An 18318-nucleotide genomic window follows, 5' to 3' on the forward strand; every position below is an offset into this window, starting at 1 on the left:
AATGAAGAGAACTGAGCTGGTGTGAAAAAGGATCAAAGTTGATCCATCAGGGTCTGAGTTTTTTCCTGCTGTTATCATTTTTACAAACACAAATTTACACTGAGGATTGTGTCATAATCGTTGACCATTATTGAAGAACATCGGCACCGAAAGTGGTAGAATTACAGACTAAAAACAAAAAAGATGACTGAATAGTTTACTGCCAGGTGCAGATATTTATCATATGTGAAGATTCTTTGATTTAGAGATAAAAACAATTTTTTATATAACTATGAGTCATTTATCAGTTTGTCATGGCAGCATCTGTCCATCTGTGTGCCTCTTGTGTACATGACTGTGTGTGTGTGTGGGTGTGTGTGGGTTTATGTGTGCGTGTGTGTATCCTTACCAGTATGAGTTCCCATGGTATGGCCACAGGCAGCTTGTTTTTAAAACGCTCATTCAGCATCTTGCCTCCAATGAGCAAAACCATAGAAACAGCAGAGACTGACAAGGCTCCTGGTACAGCACTGGTTACTCCAAGTACGACATCTTTTAAAGTCTACAAGAGGGAACATGAACAACCCGTATAAGCATCTGTTAGCAGCATAAGGTGTGTTTCCACCAGGTGGTTCAATTCAGTTCATCTCGGTACGGCATGGATTTTGTGGCATTTCCTTTGACTTAAACCAGGACAGGTCAAAATTACCAATCCGCACCATCCCATTTTTTGGTACCTATCTGTTGGGCCAGACGGACCAATCTGACCTCAGAAGGTGGAGCTAGAAACACATCAGTCCATTGATTGGTTGAAAGAATTGACACTTCCTGTGTGACAGTGGTAATAAATAACAACACATAACCCTGCCTTGGCCAAATCCCCAGTCCACTTTGTAAAGATACATTATTATGTTTGGAAAAATGCAATGCCATATTTTTCTTCTTTGTTGGATTGATTAGAGGTGCACACTGTGTCATGCTAGTATGTAGCTGACACTATATTATGGAACCCACATCAGTTCTAGGAAAACCCCGCCCCGCTGCTCTCCAGCCCTGGTGACGCAGTCAAACCACGCCTGCAACATGCTCCCGCGCAGTAAAACAAACTGAGATGTCAAATGCTAAATTTGTCATGCAAGATGCAGCACACGGCGTCTCATACTACTACACATGGCTACTCATACTAGCAAAGCTAAAATATTTTACACAAAACTATTCATTCAATCACACACAGACACACATCATCTTAACTTTAAATTTGTAATAATAATACAAAAGTCAATGTAACGTTCAGAATGGAGGTGTGTTCTGCTGCGGTCATGCAGTGTGAAAAATTTCCTTTTAGAAAAGATGAATGACCTAACAAATGTATCAGATGCTGAAGTCTGTATGAGCGTCGATCAGATGCCTTATCGAAACACACGAGTGGAGTTTGGCTGCATCACTAGGCCTTTCGGAGCAGGGTGGGGGTGGGGTTTACCTAGAACTGATGTGGGTTCCATAATAACGCGTAGCTGACGTATCCATCGGCATCTAGCTTACAACGCCGCCCACCAAGAAGGGAATGGTTGGCTACAACGCAAACAGGATCAAGCTTCACCAATCCCAGCCGAACCAAACTGTACCGATCCATACCGGACCACTTGGTGGAAATTAGGCTATAGACGTAAATCAATGAAGAGAGTAACATCTTCTCTTGGTGAGGCCAGAACATTTAAAACTCCCCCTGTTGACTGACTGCAAACTGATATAAATCCCCACTCTTATAAAACATGGTAGACATGTCAAAATAGAAAACAAATACACAGCAAATGAATGTTTCATTCTTTCTATTTTTCATTCTCATTCTTCTTTCTATTGGTCTATAATATACTGATTTCTGCACAAGTGTTCAATTTCAGAGTAGTTTAGTTTGTACTTGTTGGACCACTGAGTGAGTTCATCCCTGCCATATGGGGACCTGTGTGTTGGTTAAGTTTTAGACCTGGAGCTGAGTGACTTCTCCTGCACAAAGCATAAGTTTTGGTCTAGCTGAGCTGGAGGAAAACCACCGCCTGCTAAGAGCTGATAAACAACCCTGACACTTTCTTAGCTTAGCCTAGACTTTGAAATCCTGTCCAGGCTTCGATAACAAGCCGCATCCTTCGACGAGTATGAAGCCAACCTTGAGTTTACCATTTGAGGTGCCAAGAATGAAAACAAAGCTATCACCCACTCACAGTACCTCCCAGAGCAGTGAGAAAGATACTTCAATTACCAAGACACCGGTACGCTACGGTTAATGAATTCTACAGGACCTCAGAGTTTCTCAGAGAAGTATGGAGAGACAGTTAGGATCCAGCTTTCTACCAGGTTGTTAATATTAACATAGTGCAAAAAGAAACAGTTAGACTGAAAGATAAAGTCTGAAATAATCCAGATAATGTGTCTAACATCAGATGAAGGCTTTTTGCTGGATCAGCATGAACCATTACATCTAAGTGTATAAATTTTACTGTGTTTAACCTCTCATCCAGCTCATTGAATTATAAAGATAACTTTAGTTACCTTGTAAAACTTGCTTGTTAAACTCCCTCGGCAAAGACTTCAATTTCTCAGAAAGAGAGAGAAGCTATGATCTAAGAGGTAACTAAAACCTAAAAATACATCATGCCAGAACGACACTAAAAAACATGTTTGTGTTAATCTCAGGGTAAAAGTAAAGAACAATTTAGCAGATAATAAAAAGGTAAAACCATAGGTAAGTTTAAGAAAAAATACAAAATGCAAATTTCAGATAGATATAAGGAAGGGGAGTGGCAATTTAACCCAGGAGTGTAATGATTGGGATTTGGAAAACTATGAATTTATTGTTCTGTTTTTTATTTTCACAAAGTCTTTGTCTGTGTATGCAGGGGCATATTACATATAATTTATATGGGTTATAGTATGTGAATATTTGTATATGAGCACCTATATGTATAGAAATATATATGAACAGATATCAAGTATTTTATATATAGGGGCCATATTATGTGTATATTTTTATATACCCCATGCGCCCTGACACCCTTACCTTTCCCACATGTGCAAGTCTTCAAGTTATTGTTTTTTTAAAATGGTTTATTTTAGTGCTTATGTGCTGAGGATTTTTTTTGTTTGTTTTCCTTATTTGTTTACCTAGTTTTCCAATTTTTCATTTCCTCTCTACCTCTGTTGCTATGGCGTTGGAGAAGTTTCCTTTTCCTGTAATGTGTCCCTCCACGTTGTAAAGTCCGAATATTTAGGGGCGTGTTATGTAAATTACGATTGTTTTCAGCCGCCACATTTATCAACAGCTGATCAGGGGTACGCAGTGATTGACCCTGGTATACACGTTTCATAAATCAAACGTGAACGTTAACATGAACTGATTTTTACACCCAGATCCATGCCAATTCCAAGGCAAGACTGATAAATGAGGGCCAGTGTGTTTATTTGTAAATAAGCAGCTATAAGTATAGAAAAATGTAAAAAGACATTCAGTACAGTACATATGGGGCAGTGGCTGCTGCTGGTCAGTCAAAGAGGGGAAGCTCATTTTTTTTCAGGCCTACATCATAAATTTGTTTATTTATTTAAACGTAAATTCTGCCAGCTTGTTAGCAGCTGGAGCTGCTACGTGAGACTACAACAGGCTGTAAGTGTGAGTGACAGGGGGAGAATCTCCACAGCTGTAGCTGTAGCTGCTTATTGGTGAAAAGAGAGAGAATCTTTAAACACAACGCTCGTCGTTTTTAAGAAAAGTAAACTCGCTGGGGATTGATAAAGCCTCCGGATCAGTCCAGAACAACTCAATATAAAAGTCAGACAATGCTCAAGATTGCTGGCTGGCTCATTTCACTGTCAATCAAAAAGGGATTCAGCCTCAGACAGATCATCCAATCATCATGCAGAAGCCCAGCGTCCAGGCCAGCCCACTGCCTCATAGACCCCCAGAGATGCTCAGCGTCCGATGGGCGGGACAAAGCCCAGCGTTTATCCAATGACCGTCCAGTTTCCACAGTGGAACAATCCACTCTACACTTTCCAGCTGAAGTCAGAAGACGCCCAGTGTCTGACTGTGTTAAAGCGCTGAGACGCTGCGAGGATGAATGAGAAGGAGGTGGAGCCAGTTACCTGTGATAGGAGCTGATTCTGAACAAAAAGATGAAGGAATCCTAGCGCATATTTTATCAATGAAGTGTTCACACAGCAGATCATATCACCACTTTGGTTTTTTTTTTGCACCCTTAGAGCAATGGCCACTGATATGGGCGTATTATTATGTGTTTATAAGGAGCTTCATGTACAGGTATACATGTAAAGACATCAAGAATCGTACAGGTCATATCATGTGTCTATTTGTACAAAAGCAACTATAAGTTTAGCAGCTTGTAATAAATTATAGCCACTATTTTATAAGAAGCATAAATTGACTCAAGGACTTGCAGGTTATGGTAGGCACTTTGCCTTCTTTGTTTTTGTTTTCTTCTGGATGCATGTGTTACTGTACTTGTCTATGATGACAATCTCTGTTTCTTTTTCTTTTTGCACATTCCAAATAAAGTATTTAATTCAAATCCAATTACAATTTTTGTCATCCACACAGAATGGAGCACCATATTGAAAAGAAACATTTGGATGATTATAGGGGCCCTACTTTCTTCTTAGAACATTTATGGTAGAGGAGAGATGTGACCCTTTGGGACATTTTTTCATCTGACCTAGAATCCCTAACACAGAGGTCTGAGGTCTGCATCTACTCAACAGAACCACAGGAGTGTGAAGACCTGGATGAGTACTGACCCAAGTCCAAGCCAGCAGTCCAGAGTGTCTCTGAGCAGGTATTCCAGTCATCAGAGGCAGCTGCAGGACGATCACATGCAGAGCGGCTGCTGTGGTGTACCCTCTGATGACACAGTCAGACAGCCAGCGGCACACACCACCTCCACGCAGCAGGTACAGCAGGAGCTGAGGGGAAAACACATGCACTCAAATATATTAGTTTAAATCTTTTCAAGAAACTCACCTTATGTTATTTAGATGTCTTCTGAGACATGTGAGCCAAATGTTGTACAGAAGAATGTCCAGGCATTAAACCCAACTTAAGCAGCTGAAAACATCTGGATTGGTTTGAAGGTACGAGGGGCCCAACTCTCCAGAGAGCATTTAAACTCTGTGCAGGTTGTGAACTCTGTGAGAGATCTCTCCATGATTAAAGCACTGGTGACGCCTGCAGGTTAGCTGTGAAAACTTACAGAGCAGGCCAAGATCAGCTGAATTTGTGTTAAACTTTTTCACAATCCAAAGGAAATAAGAAGTTTACCAAACAAGGCACCTTCCACCTCTGACTCATACTTCTTATTTTTTGTCTTGTGATAGTTTGGGGGCAGATATTTCAAGCCGACTTGTTCCTGGGAAGGCTGAGTGTTTCAGAGAACACAGCAGGATGTGTGTGAGCACAAAGGATGAAACTAGCAAAGCAAATGTGATCTCTCAGCGAATACCTGCTGTTAAATTCTCTTTTCCCATGCCTGTCTAAAAAACACAGACAGAGACTACCTTCAGGTTTACACAGCGAGTTTGCTGCTATGATGTTTTACCATCACACAGACATGTAAAGATCTGTTAAAAATCAGTCTTATTCCAACCTAATATACAGCTGAAGGGTATCATAACAGCTTTAATATCTGAACATGTCAGAGAAGAAAGCCTCCTGTTGGATGGTGAAAGTTGTTTTCCCTCACAGTGTTTGTGTCTGTGTACCTGTATGAGGCCACAGATGAAGGTGAGCTGCACCACCATGTTGACTTTGGTTGCTTCAATATCAGCCTCACTCCTTTCCCCATCACTGCCAGGCAGCTCCACGTTGGCTGTCACGGAGCCGATCATGATGGCTAACAGAGCAAAGGAACCTGTCGCGCATAAACAGACGTGAAACTTACACAGAGCTCGTCAGAAAGGCATTGAAACTGTAGAGTACTGCAGCAGTTGGATTTGAAAGGCTTGTCTAGAAAAATAATGTTGAAGAGTCACCCATGGAGAGGTGTCGAGAGGTGCCGAAGATGAAGTAGATGAGCAGAGGATAGAGAGAGGTGTAGAGACCAAACACTGGAGGAATGCCGACTAACATGGCGTTGGCCATTCCTGTGAGAGAAGAGAAGGGTTAGGAATGAAAAATTAGCCGAGGGGTAACACTGAAATGTCTTTGAACCAAGAAGATAATGGTGTAAACAGAATATTCTGAGGGGTTTGGCATCTTTGCACTCCATTAAAAGCATCTTTGGAACAACATTCAGTTGATATATTCATCTAATGGAATGCTAAGAGGTTTCCAACTTCTTTCTCCTGTGCACCAGAAGCTTTTATGTTCCTACACCCCTCAAATATTTGGCCCTATTTTTAGATTATTATCCAAACCAAAAAAGACTGCCTCTGCAGCCAGCCATGACTGCTACAGACTTCCCCTTCTCAGCCCACTACTACAATTATATATTTATGTCACTGTACTGTTTGTTAGAGGTCGACCGATATGGGTTTTTTGGGGGCCGATGCCGATGCCGATGCTTTGCAAATTTGGGCAGCTGATGCTGATATGCATAGCCGATTTTTCCAATTTGATATTCAGGCCGATTGTTAAATAAATATATATTTATCACATTTTTGTGAAACGCAGCAATTTCAAAGCAACTAAAGAAATCTATTACAACAAGTCGTGTCCAGTCCTCTGAACATTTATTCAGCTTTCAAAACAATGACATATTTTGTCTGAGTAAACACACAATGTAACAAGCAGTAGTAAACATTCACAGTCTTCTTAAAATGTCAAAAAATAATTTTAAACTTATTAATATAGTTTGAACAAAAGTATGTAATGTATCCAAGTGGTTCCACAAGTTTGAGGTGCTCATCTTTTTTGTGCCTGATCAAAAATTGCGTCATTTTATACAACGGATCAAAAATCGGCTTTTTAAAAGAAAATACGGCCAATGGCCGATAGAGACAAATGTCCAAATACCGGCCCGATATATCGGCCGGCCGATATATCAGTCTACCTCTACTGTTTGTGGAGCAAGACCTGATTCAGGTGAATTAATTTACATGCCAGGGTGAACAGGTGCTGCTTCCTCTTCATCCTGCTTCACCTGTTCCCATACTAAAGAAAGTAAATCACAGGTTTACGCACCTCAAGGGAAGATATCTATTTTCAGTTTCACTTCATTTCTTTTGGCTTTTCCCTTTTTACGACAGTGCCCCAGTACAGTTGCCCCCTGTTGGTCAGTACATCCATCTTCCACTGCTTATCCGGGTCTGGGTCATGGGTGCAGCAATGCCCGCAGTAAACCAGTGGCCTCTGTCCCTGGCTACTCTCACCAGCTCCTCTGGGAGGATACCCAGGAGTTCCTAGGCCAGCCAAGAGATCGAATCTCCCCACCGTGTCCTGGGCCTACCCTGGGGTCAGGCGTCCAGGAGGCATCCTCACCAGATGCCCGAACCACTTCATCCGGCTCATCTTGATGTGGAGGAGCAGCAGCTCTACAAGGAGTCTTCCAGATATCAGAGCCCTGAAGCCTATCTTTAAGGCTGAGCCTAGATTGACCGGTAAATTGGGAGCCCTGCTTCTGGCTCAAGTCTCTTTTCACCACAACAGTTGAGGGCAGCGCCTGCATTTCTGCCAACGCCTTGATCCGTCTGTCAATCTTTTGCTTCATTTTCCTCTCATCTGTGAACAAGACCCTGAGATACTAAGTCCTCCACTTAAGGCAAAGACCCCCACCTGACCTTGAGTAGGCAGTCCACTCTTTTCGAGCCAAGAAACTTGGTCTCAGACTAAAAGATTCTGATTTTCATCTTGGCTGCTTCACACTTGACTGCAAACCGCCTTAATGTGATCTGCAAAAAGCAGAGATCAGATCCTGGGACCCTAAACCTGACTCCCTCCATCACTTGACGGCATCTAGAAATCCTGTCCAAAAAAATAATGAACAGCATCAGTGACAAAGGGCAGCCCTGGTGGAGTCCAACCCTGACTGAGAAGAAGTTTGACTTACTGTTGGCGATACAGACCAAGCTCTAACTACGGAAATACAGAGACTAAGCAGCTATTGACTCCATATCACTGGAGCACCCCCTGACAAGACACCCTGGGCAACACAGTCAAAAGCCTTTTCCGAATCCACAAAGCACACGTGGACTGGTTGGGCAAACTCCATAGACGGGTTTCTGTGCAACGTCATCACCGATGTGCGCGCGCAGCCAGGGGGCAGAAAGTGAGGCACTTCGTTGACAGTAGCATTAGAGGAGCAAAAATGTCAAGAAGTTGCTGCGTGGTAAACTGCACCAACCGGCAAAAGGATGGGTGGAAATTGTTAAATATTCCAAGAGGATTTCATCCTTTTGCGAAGAACCGGAGGAGATTGTGGCTTCAGGCCAAAAAAAGGGTTAGGATGTACCCTAGATCCCTGTGCACGTACACCCAGGCATCATACGGTTTTACCTTTAGTCCCAGCCTCTGGCTGGGCAGGACACCTGCTCTCAATGCGCAAAAACCGGACCCAGTATCATAAATCTTGAGGTTTTGTACGTGACCACAAAGTACATAATTATACGCGTCCAAAGATTTATAGGCACGCAGATTTTCTTTAGTGTACACACTGGGTTTCTCTATAAGGTAATTATATATTCCAGGCCAAGTAATAACAGGCCGTTTGGACATATCAGAGATCCACTCGTCGCTGGGGATACCATAAGGGTCTGGTAATTTCCCACCATCACTGAGAAAGAGTTTATGATAATCTATAAAGTCCGATCTGTTTAAGCTATTGATGTAAGTTGCCTGAGCCATGTCTGTGCTAATCATAGATGTGCTGTGCTAACAAGCTCGCACACATAACTGTCGTAGTCATCATAATCATAATAGTAATAATAATAATTTTATTTTTGCGGCAGGCCGTAAAGTATAGCATTGCCGTAACCATCTTACTTTGATTAGCTGTTAACTTTGTTAGCTGTCACTGATGTTTCCAGCAAAAATAACCATCACAATCTGGTAAATTTCGTGATATTTATGGACCTTTCAGAACGTGTTTTTTCTACTTTGTGCTAGAATGAAAGAGAACGAGAATTTCAATTAAATGACATTTATTGCATCAGGGGAAACTTACGATCAATAGAGCATCTACAATAGATCTCAGTTTATATCGAAGCAGTCTTTTGACCCCTGGCTGCGCTCCTAATGTTTGTACACAAGAAACCCGTCTATAGACTGTATTAAAAATGGACGTAGTATCCCCGACATCACCCATCTGTTTCAGAAACGGAAAAAGAAGTACATCGGCTATAGCGGCCATATTGGTAGTGGCAAGGGCTTTGTGTACAGCTATAGGAAGCCTGTGACCCTGTGCTGTGCCTCTGATTGGGCGGGCTTGCGATCTTAATACCCTCTGAACGGCCGAGTTGGTTAACTTGTGTATGTGACTTCCAGTACTTCCAGAGCCAGCCTCAAGCAGCAACACTCAAGAAACAGCAGATTTTAGCACTTCCACATTGTCTCATATTCTTAGACAGGCTTGGCTAAGTCCCATGCCCCCTCTTGCACCCTTGCAAGAGTAAAGAACTGGTCCAATGTTCCACGGCCAGAACAAAAACCACATTATTCCTCCTGAACCCGAGGTTCGACGAATTGTCGGACTCTCCTCTCCAGCACCCTGGAGTAGATCTTACTAGGGAGGCCGAGGAGTGCAATCCTCCTGTAGTTCGAGCACACCCTCTGGTCCCCCTTCTTAAACAGGGGACCCACCACTCTAGTCTGCCGATCCAGAGGCACCGTCGATGCCCATGAAATGTTGCAGAGACGTGTCAGCCAGGACAGTCCTACACCATCCAGAGCCTTGAGGAACTCAGGACAGATCCAACCCAACCTCGGGGCCTTGCTGCTGTGGAGTTGTTTGACTGCCTCGACGACTCCAGTCATAATGATGAGTAGGCCCAACCCCAAGTCATCTGGCTCTATTTCCCTCATGGATTGCATGTTGTTGGAATCAAGGAGATCCTCAACAATAAAACTGAAAATGAAGGTATTTTCCCACTGGATTCACTTACAAAACCAAAGGCTAAAGAAAATCCACTTCTTGAATTCAATCCAAGTATCTCGTAAACAAATACTTGAAAGTTATAGCTGCCCAGGAACAGCAGAGAAAGGAAGGTAGATAAGGTTAAGAACAAACACTTGACACTCTTCCTGCTCTGATTATTTCAAGAGGTGCATATCATGTATTTAAAGGGAGTGGCTTTGGCTTTCTGTCAAGTTTCCCTCCACTGCTTTAAGACGGTTATTATTTGAGTTCAGTCCTCACCCTGTGGTAGATGCATGACCCCAACACTGATCCCAGACACCAAGTCTTTGATGGCGTTTTCTCTGATGGAGTAGCATGGCAGCCATGACAGGACGGGAAAAAATCCCAGCAGTAAACTTTTCGCCCTGGAGCTGGAACACCTGGAAGAGCAAACAGAGTTTAAGCACACAGAGCTTCAGATGAAACAGCCTGAGCAATCTGTTAGGCCCAAACTGACACAAAAGCCAGAAGCTCGAGCTATCTTTAGACTCACCAACATTGTGCTTTCACCCTCTCCAGAACAGTCGGGGACTTCTTTGCCACTCGCTCCCCAAGGACATCCAGCTGTGCTTCATCCAGGCCAACAGCGAGATACGACTGCCTGTTGGGAGGAAGGCCATTTGGCTCAGCGCTGTCCATCTGAAATCAATGTCAAAGATTACTGTCAGAGCAGTGAGGTTTCACTTTGACGTCAAAGACTGTGAGTGCGTGCTTGACGTGTCTCATGCACTTTTCTGTATTAAGTGTGTATAAAGGTACATGACAAAGAGGAGAATGTTGTAGCTATAAAAACAACCAAAACAAACCAAAGCAGAGAGATAGAGGTGCCGGCTGAGTCTGTATCAGCGCGAAGCCACATGAGCACAGAGAGTTCACATGTGCTCCAGCGTGCGCGTAATAGGATAACACAGAGGCGAGGCTCCACTAACTCTCACACGTGAGTCGGGGAAGGTAGAGAACAGCCTTGAACTCTGCACATTACAGAGTTTAGTGTCCCCTTTCTCCTCCCCTTTACACCCCCACTCCACCCTATTCAGTCCGCTGAATGCCTCTATTATCACAGCCCAGCTTTCAGAGACTCATGGTCTGAGTGTGTTTGAATGTGTGTGTGCGTGTGTGTAACACAGAGAGGCAGAGATAAAGTGGGTGAGAGAGAGAGATAGCAAATGAGATAGCAAAATGTTTCTTCTGTTTTAATCATTTTTAATGTTTTCACTTTGTACATGAGTTGATTTTTGGAGGCGACTGGAGACAGTGAGTTACCACTGAACGATTTCATGAGGGAAATGATAAAATACAGCCTCACAGATAGAGACAAATACAAACCAGGGAAAATAAAAAGAATTGTTTGTCCTCTTAATCTGGGAAAAAGTGCCAAAAGCTTGAATTTGAGTCAGCAAGTTAACCAGCAGATATGACAACTGCTCTCTGATACAAGTTGGACAGCCCTAAAGTCATGTGAAGAATTAAAATGTGATTGGAAATTGTCAGGATACCCTCGCAATTGTCATAAATAACTGTAAAAACAGAAACTGGAGCAGTTATAAGGAGCATTTTCTGTAATAACAAGCAGATGTTTAAAACACTTTACCAATAAAACAGGAGTTTAGCATACATGCGACCAAGAGTATGTTCTCTTATCTGGGTGATTCAAGGGGCACTTCCTTAATTGAATTAGTAGAACAAAAGCCCCTACGCAGAGGCAGCAGATCTTGGTGCACTGGTCACTGGCTCAGCTTTCAGTCTCCAGAGGCTAAGCTCTCTGGTGCATGTCTGCCTCATGTACTGACCCACTTCAGCTGTTCTGCCTCGTACAAGGCAAAATGCCAAATAAACCCCCATCTTTGAAAAAAAAAAAGTAAAACATAGCCAGTTTCTCAGTAGTGTATCTGCTTCAAAAGCAACATGAGGTTCCTGACGCGCTCTGCTCGATGGCGAGGTGACTGATGTGGCGGCAGCTCAAAGAAAGAGAAGGTGAAGCTCCGAGAGACTCTGTGATTGGTGACGGGTCGCAGAGGTGGAAGACGAGGAGGATGAGGCACCCGACGCTGTGGCAACACCCTCCGTCTTTGTCTGAATCCTCTTCCTGCCCCACCGAGTGGGATGGACATGGGGACAAAAGAAAGACAACAGCATCTCAGAAGAAGGAATAAAAGATTCTGTTTTGGTATAAGTACTGTATTTTCTATACTACAAAGCCACGTTTCCACAAAGCAGTCCGGTTCAGTTTAGTACGGTTTGGCATGGTTTGGTGCAGTTAAGCCTGTTTACGTTTCCACAGCAAACTGTGCCCTCTCATGGTAGGCGGCGTGTATGCCAAAAGCTGCAGCTGTTAAATAATAGTGTGATGCCGCAGTGACACAGCTAACCCGCTAATAAATCCAACGAAGAAGAAAAACGTGACACAGTAAACAAAGAGCACAGATGGAAGACATGCAGCATTTTGTCCTCTCTCTGATTGGCATGTAGCTCTTTGATACAAAGTGCAATCAAGCTTTGTTTCAGAGAAGTCTGGGAGCCGCCAGGAGAAATACAACTGCTATCGCGGGGTAAGTGACTATTCTTTTGACCAATCAACGGTCTGCAGTGTTATAGCTCCACCTTCCGAGAGCGGATTGGTTCAGTCTGGCACCCATACGAAAGGGTCCCAAAAGGTGGGACGGCTCGTCTCGGTTATTTGGGGATCTGTCCCGGGATAAGTCAGTGGAAACGCCACAAAATCGGCACCGTACTGAGACGAACCGAACCGGGCTGCTTGGTGGAAATGCGGCTTAAGTCACACGCCTTTAGTTGTTTGGCTGACCTTGCAACTTATAGTCAGGTTACTTTTATGGAAAAACATCACTAAATTCATACATGAGGAATACTGATGAGGAAATATCTCCACATTCCCGACAGCCCTGAGCTCTGATTGAGGCTCTACATCTCTGGCTTGGACAGCCTTATCGATTCTTTACACTATGCTGGAGCAGCAGGACCTTACGTCAACAAGTCTGCTGCAGCAATCTTAGCTTAGCAGTTAGGTAACTCTGATTCAGGATTTTCAGCTTGAAGTTTTACTGAAGACCTGAGCTCACAAAGAAATGTACATTATTCTCTCACAGGAGATTCCTATTCAATACATCCAACATGGCATAAATCTCCTTATTTACCAGAAATGATATAAACAAAATTGGTTGACTTGATGCTAATGTATATGGGAAAGTGCACTGATATGTTAATGGTTAGTATACTTTGGTAGAACTTTCATCACAGAGACGTATCACAATTACTCTTTATAAACTATACTGAAAACTCCAGATGTCAAAATACTAACAGGCAAATGGAAAAAAAAAAGTTAGGTGCATGGCTCGCTTCATAACTACGGCAAGGTTCCAAACAGCTTAGAATAATGCTATAACCACTTTGAGACACTAGATGGCCTACTTGAGTCAATAACATATTAAGAAACAGTCCATATGACATGCAATTTTTACTTATTTCTGTATATTCATGCCCAGAGATACCCAGATCCGGGGGACCAAAATACATGTTTATTCACCAAACATAGTTAAATGTTGACCTAGAAAACTTGTAAAGCCACTTTTTAGACAGAGAAAATTCACAGGAGGAATTGATAAGGGAATTGATAAAGAATAGGATTGATAAGCAGAATTGGTAAGGGCGTTGGTATCAATAAAATCTTATCAATAACCATCCCTAGTGCACATGAGTGAGGGGAGCACACGTAAAGAAGAGAAACTGAAACTTAACTATGGTCACAGATATGAGGTGCTTTAGGAAAAATATTTAAACCTCCTTTTACACAACTACTTACTTTTCAAAGTTATGTGTAATCAGTTTTTCCTGAAAATACTGTAGATATATCAAGTCATTCTAAATAAATGAGACTTATAGTCCAGTGGGACTTATATATGTTTTTTTCTCTTCATGATGCAATTTTTGACTGACATGACTTGTAGTCCAGAAAATACTGAAACTGAAAAAAATGAACTCATTATTGTTCCAAACTAGAACAGGGCCCCTGTAACATGTAGCTGTAGATGCAAACAGAACCCCTAGCTTGGGTTCTTTAGGTCAGGGAGTTGTGCCACTAATGAATGAGAATGAAGGATGTATCATCAATTTCTTGACATTTTTTAATCTGATATACAGTTTCATTCATTTAGCAGATGCTTTTGTCGAAAGAGACATACAACACAAGCAAGAATCATCTCATCCTGGGCCTAGATGCCTGAAACTTCATAAGACCCAAGCTGGACTCCTGTGAGCTACTTATCGCTTGCTGCTGGTAAGTTTACATGTATGGGTGTTAGCCCTAGAGTTAGCATTAACTTTAGTCCTGGAGCAGATTAATTCATCTCTCCTGCACTTCCTGGCTATGGTCTGAAAGCTGAAACAGGAAAGTTTAAAGTAGTAAAGAGAGTTTCACACAGTGAAATTGGGATATTTACACCATTGGAGATATGACATTTACAGCTGGATGTCTTTCTTCCTTGGTGGATTGTTAACTATTTTTTCAGAAGAATGTAACTTTTTAAAGTTTCTCTTAAGGTCTTCGCTTTGTGTCCATTTTGGTGCCTCCTGTGGACAGTAATGTAATCTTTTAGCTGCTGTGTATTATTTCAGTCATACCTGCATGTTCCTGGGGGAGAACAGCGGGTGGAGAAAGAGCCTCAGAGTTAAAACTGGAGCATGAAGCCTCTTCCTTCTCTCTGCCTCGATATGGTGTGGGCTGAGGAGCAGGAGGGGGTGGGGGTGGGAAAGGGCATAGAGGAGGAGGAGGTGGAGGAGGAGGAGGTGGGGGGATTGAAGTGAAGGAGGATTCAGAGAGAGCCAGGCCCCCCCAAGGTGTCATGGTGCTGTCTGAGAGAAGGATGGAAGGAGGCCCGGTATGAGGGTGAGTGGAGGTTGAGGAAGCCTGCTGCTGACTGCGTTTCCGGCTGTTAGCCTGAGGAGGACGCTGAGGGGCTGGTGAGGAGAGAGGGGGTTTGGCTGTGGTAAAATAGCATAGATTAAAATAAAGCCTTATTCCACTTTTAACTCACAAGTTTTGGCTTAAACTCAATGTAAACACAATTCATTTTGGTCCAAATGTACAGAGTTTCGTTTATTCTTCCATTTTCAGTTTTTGCAGGTGATTTTAATAGACCCTAGGTACGTAAACAAGAGCTGAAATGGAAAGGTAAGTCAAGTCAGAGTGGCTCACCTGTTGTCTTATTCCCAGAGGAACCAATCAGAGGCAGTCGTTCACGTGACATCACCAATCCAGGGTCCTGTGACAACAAGATTTACTGTCATGACCGTGGCTGTGCTGAAACAAGCTAACTTTCTCTTATCAGTATCAGAGAAACCGTTAAACATTAGAAACAAGTTAAAATATTAAACGATTGGTAGATTACTGTACATGGCAAACCCCCAAAAACTGCTGGACTAGATTGTTTCATTTTCTGAAGGAGGCATTAAAATCTCACAGATTTAAAAAGTCAGTGCAGCTAAAGTATTTGGGATCATGATAGTAACTGTTAAAGTATGTAAACTCAATATTTCAGTGATGCAGAAGAGTATTGGCAGAGAAAAGGATAAGGAGTGCGTGTGTGTGTGTGTGTGTGTGTGTGTGTTTACCTCTTTGATGGGTGTTAAGTGTCCCGTCTTTGTTGCATTGACAGCAGAACTGAAGTCACTCCCTTTCTCTTCCCATGTTTGAAAAAGTGAAGATGACCAATTTCAAATGAAACCCGTGAAAAACAGAAGTGAAATTCATCCAAAGCACACTTTGGTCCTCCTCTGTTTCTAACCTTTCACACACTCATCAATCATGTCTCTCATTAATTCTCTCTTTGCTTATCCTTTCTCCTCTCAGCTTGTTTGTCTGTTCTCTGTCGTCTCAGTGCGGCCGGTGCCCCTCTTCCCCTTCCCCTACCCTGACAGCTCTGGTGCTTTTACTCTCCCCTCTTATTTTTCTGTCACTCTTCCCTCCTTGATGTAAGTGATACTGTCTGTTACTCAGGTGCATTGGATTTCTCTGCCTTGGAACCATCATAGGAAGGCTGCAGCTCTCTTAAGGTGAGTGGCAGGTGCAATGAAGACTGGAGCTCCCTGTGACCCCTAACTTTCTTCCCCTTCAGGTTGACATTACAAACTTCTCCTCCCTTCTTTTCTCCCTCCTTTTTCTCCTCTCTGACTGACAGGTAGTGAGACGGCTGCTTCACAAAAGGAAATCTGAGACGAGGCAAAATTTTTAAAATATTCATGATACCTGCAGCCGGGCCCTTCATGGGTGATGACCCTCATCTAGCTCCGGGCACCTGCACATATACAGTTGTGGACACACACACACTTCTTTGAAGGACATCTTCAAAACAGAGCAGCTTTTTCCATTACACAAACACACATATTCATACTGCATCAACACACACATGCACAGGAGAAGTGATGAACATTTCATCTGTGCACCACGTTAACACTCCAGACGTGTGACAGAGAATCTCACACACGCTTTGATCTGCAGAGTGTGACATTTAATGTGGCACAGGTGAACACGCTGCTTTGCACTTTGACATCATCCATCACACAGCTAAATCTGCATGCCAGGCAAACACACACACACATACACACACTACATTACATCAACCTGCCATATGACGTATGTTTCATAATGAGTGCAATTAAACAGCTCTTACTTTTGTTCAAACCAAGGGGCAACACTGGGTTTGGAAAAATGAAACCTATGTGGAAGTGTTGAAAGCTGCCGTTCATCAAGTGTCTGCTTGAGGCTGGCTGCACAAAACCCTTCCCCAGACTTTTGCAGCATTGAAAACACATTTGCAGCCTAGTTAAAAAATGGCTTGGGTCCAAAACACTCATTTTGCTATCAGCACAAATGTATGTAGGGGGTGGTTCTTACTCAGCGGTTTAGAGTAAGGAGGGGCTTGTCCAATCAGAGACGCAGCTCCGCTCATGTAACTGATGGGCGCCCATAGCTGTTAGAAAGGAAGCTCAAAGCTAACAACAAATCTAATATGGCCCCTGCCAACGATCAGCTTCATTACTCTGCATCAAGAACAGACATTGTGGAGACTACGTAAATGTTTTAGACAGTGTATGACTCAAACGACTTTGGTCCTGTCGAAACGGCAACGTTTCATCTAAAAACGCTAAAACGCAGCGAAAAAAATCTATGTTTACACGGAAACGCTGAGGGACTGAAAACGCTGTAGTAAGCATGCCAGGCCTGTAGGTGGTGCTATAACTGTCTTGTCCAGAAGCAGCTTTTGGTAGAACTCCACTGTAGTAGAGTTGGGCCGATCATCTGGTGTATTGGGGAATACTAAGTTCAAAAGAGGAGAAACAGATGCTCATTTTGTTAAAATGTAGTAGTAGTTCACGTAACAACTGTACTGTTGTCCTGTTGTATGCAGAGTGTGATGTCATCGTTTTTCACTGAAAATGCTGGCTGTGTACACGGCAACGGTCTTGGCAGCAATTCAGAGAAATCCCATTCTGGAGGACGTTTTCAAAAGTTTGTGTTGTAGGTTGGCTAAAACGCCGTTTCCGTGTAAGCGCGAGGCTGAAACGCAACAAAACTTTTGCGTTTCACCCTAAAACTATTGTCACGTAAACAGGCCCTTTATGTCTCACTGATCACAGTTCCCTGAATTTTTCAACCCTAACTAACAATGTATAGTCAACACAACTTTGACACACCTCACTCAAACCCTGGCCTGATACTCATCAACACACAACTGTACCCTTAAAAGCCTTTACAAGGTCAACACACAAAAACTGCTTCTAAAGTGATGTTTCAAGCAAAATATTAACAGTAGACTAAGAGACAGAAGATTACAAGGGCAGACAAAAAACACACAACAAACAGCTCAAAAAAGTGAAAAGATATTGAATTTAGCTAAAAGTACGGTGGCCTGTGGGTGTCAGACACTTTACAAAAGCAACAACACAAATGCAAACACCACAACACAACAGAAGTACAGTGACATCAGAAGTTAAAAGAGGTTACAGAAAAGTTGTGAAAGTAAGTAAATGATCGTTTTCTTTTTTAACTTCATCTATGGTAAATAAAGCTTTGTAGGGGTCTAACCTTATAATATCCTTCATAGTTCTTATATTTCTTTATTTACCGGAAAAATATGTCATCTTATATTTAGATTTATGAATCAGTAACGTTAGCATTAAAGCTATATTTATCATAGCTGAAGTTAAAAAA

The 18318-nt window shown here is 42.6% G+C and overlaps 1 protein-coding gene across 1 annotated transcript in view; it reads right to left on the reverse strand.

Annotated features, from left to right (window-relative positions):
- The window catches only part of slc26a6.1 (solute carrier family 26 member 6, tandem duplicate 1), a 60354-nt gene that overhangs the window by 17458 nt on the left and 24578 nt on the right, over positions 1-18318 (reverse strand). Inside the window, exons 2-7 of the mRNA XM_074681033.1 lie at positions 10588-10733; positions 10335-10474; positions 6016-6126; positions 5746-5894; positions 4786-4950; positions 389-541 (exon numbers count right to left, since the gene is read on the reverse strand). Coding sequence (XP_074537134.1) covers positions 389-541; positions 4786-4950; positions 5746-5894; positions 6016-6126; positions 10335-10474; positions 10588-10733 — 864 coding nt within the window. The remainder of the gene's footprint in view (positions 1-388; positions 542-4785; positions 4951-5745; positions 5895-6015; positions 6127-10334; positions 10475-10587; positions 10734-18318) is intronic.

Source organism: Halichoeres trimaculatus, unplaced genomic scaffold, assembly GCF_033239565.1.
Source record: "Halichoeres trimaculatus isolate MK-OKI-2021-1 unplaced genomic scaffold, fHalTri1.1 fHalTri1_scaffold_11, whole genome shotgun sequence".
In the NCBI taxonomy this organism is placed as follows: Eukaryota; Metazoa; Chordata; class Actinopteri; order Labriformes; family Labridae; genus Halichoeres; species Halichoeres trimaculatus.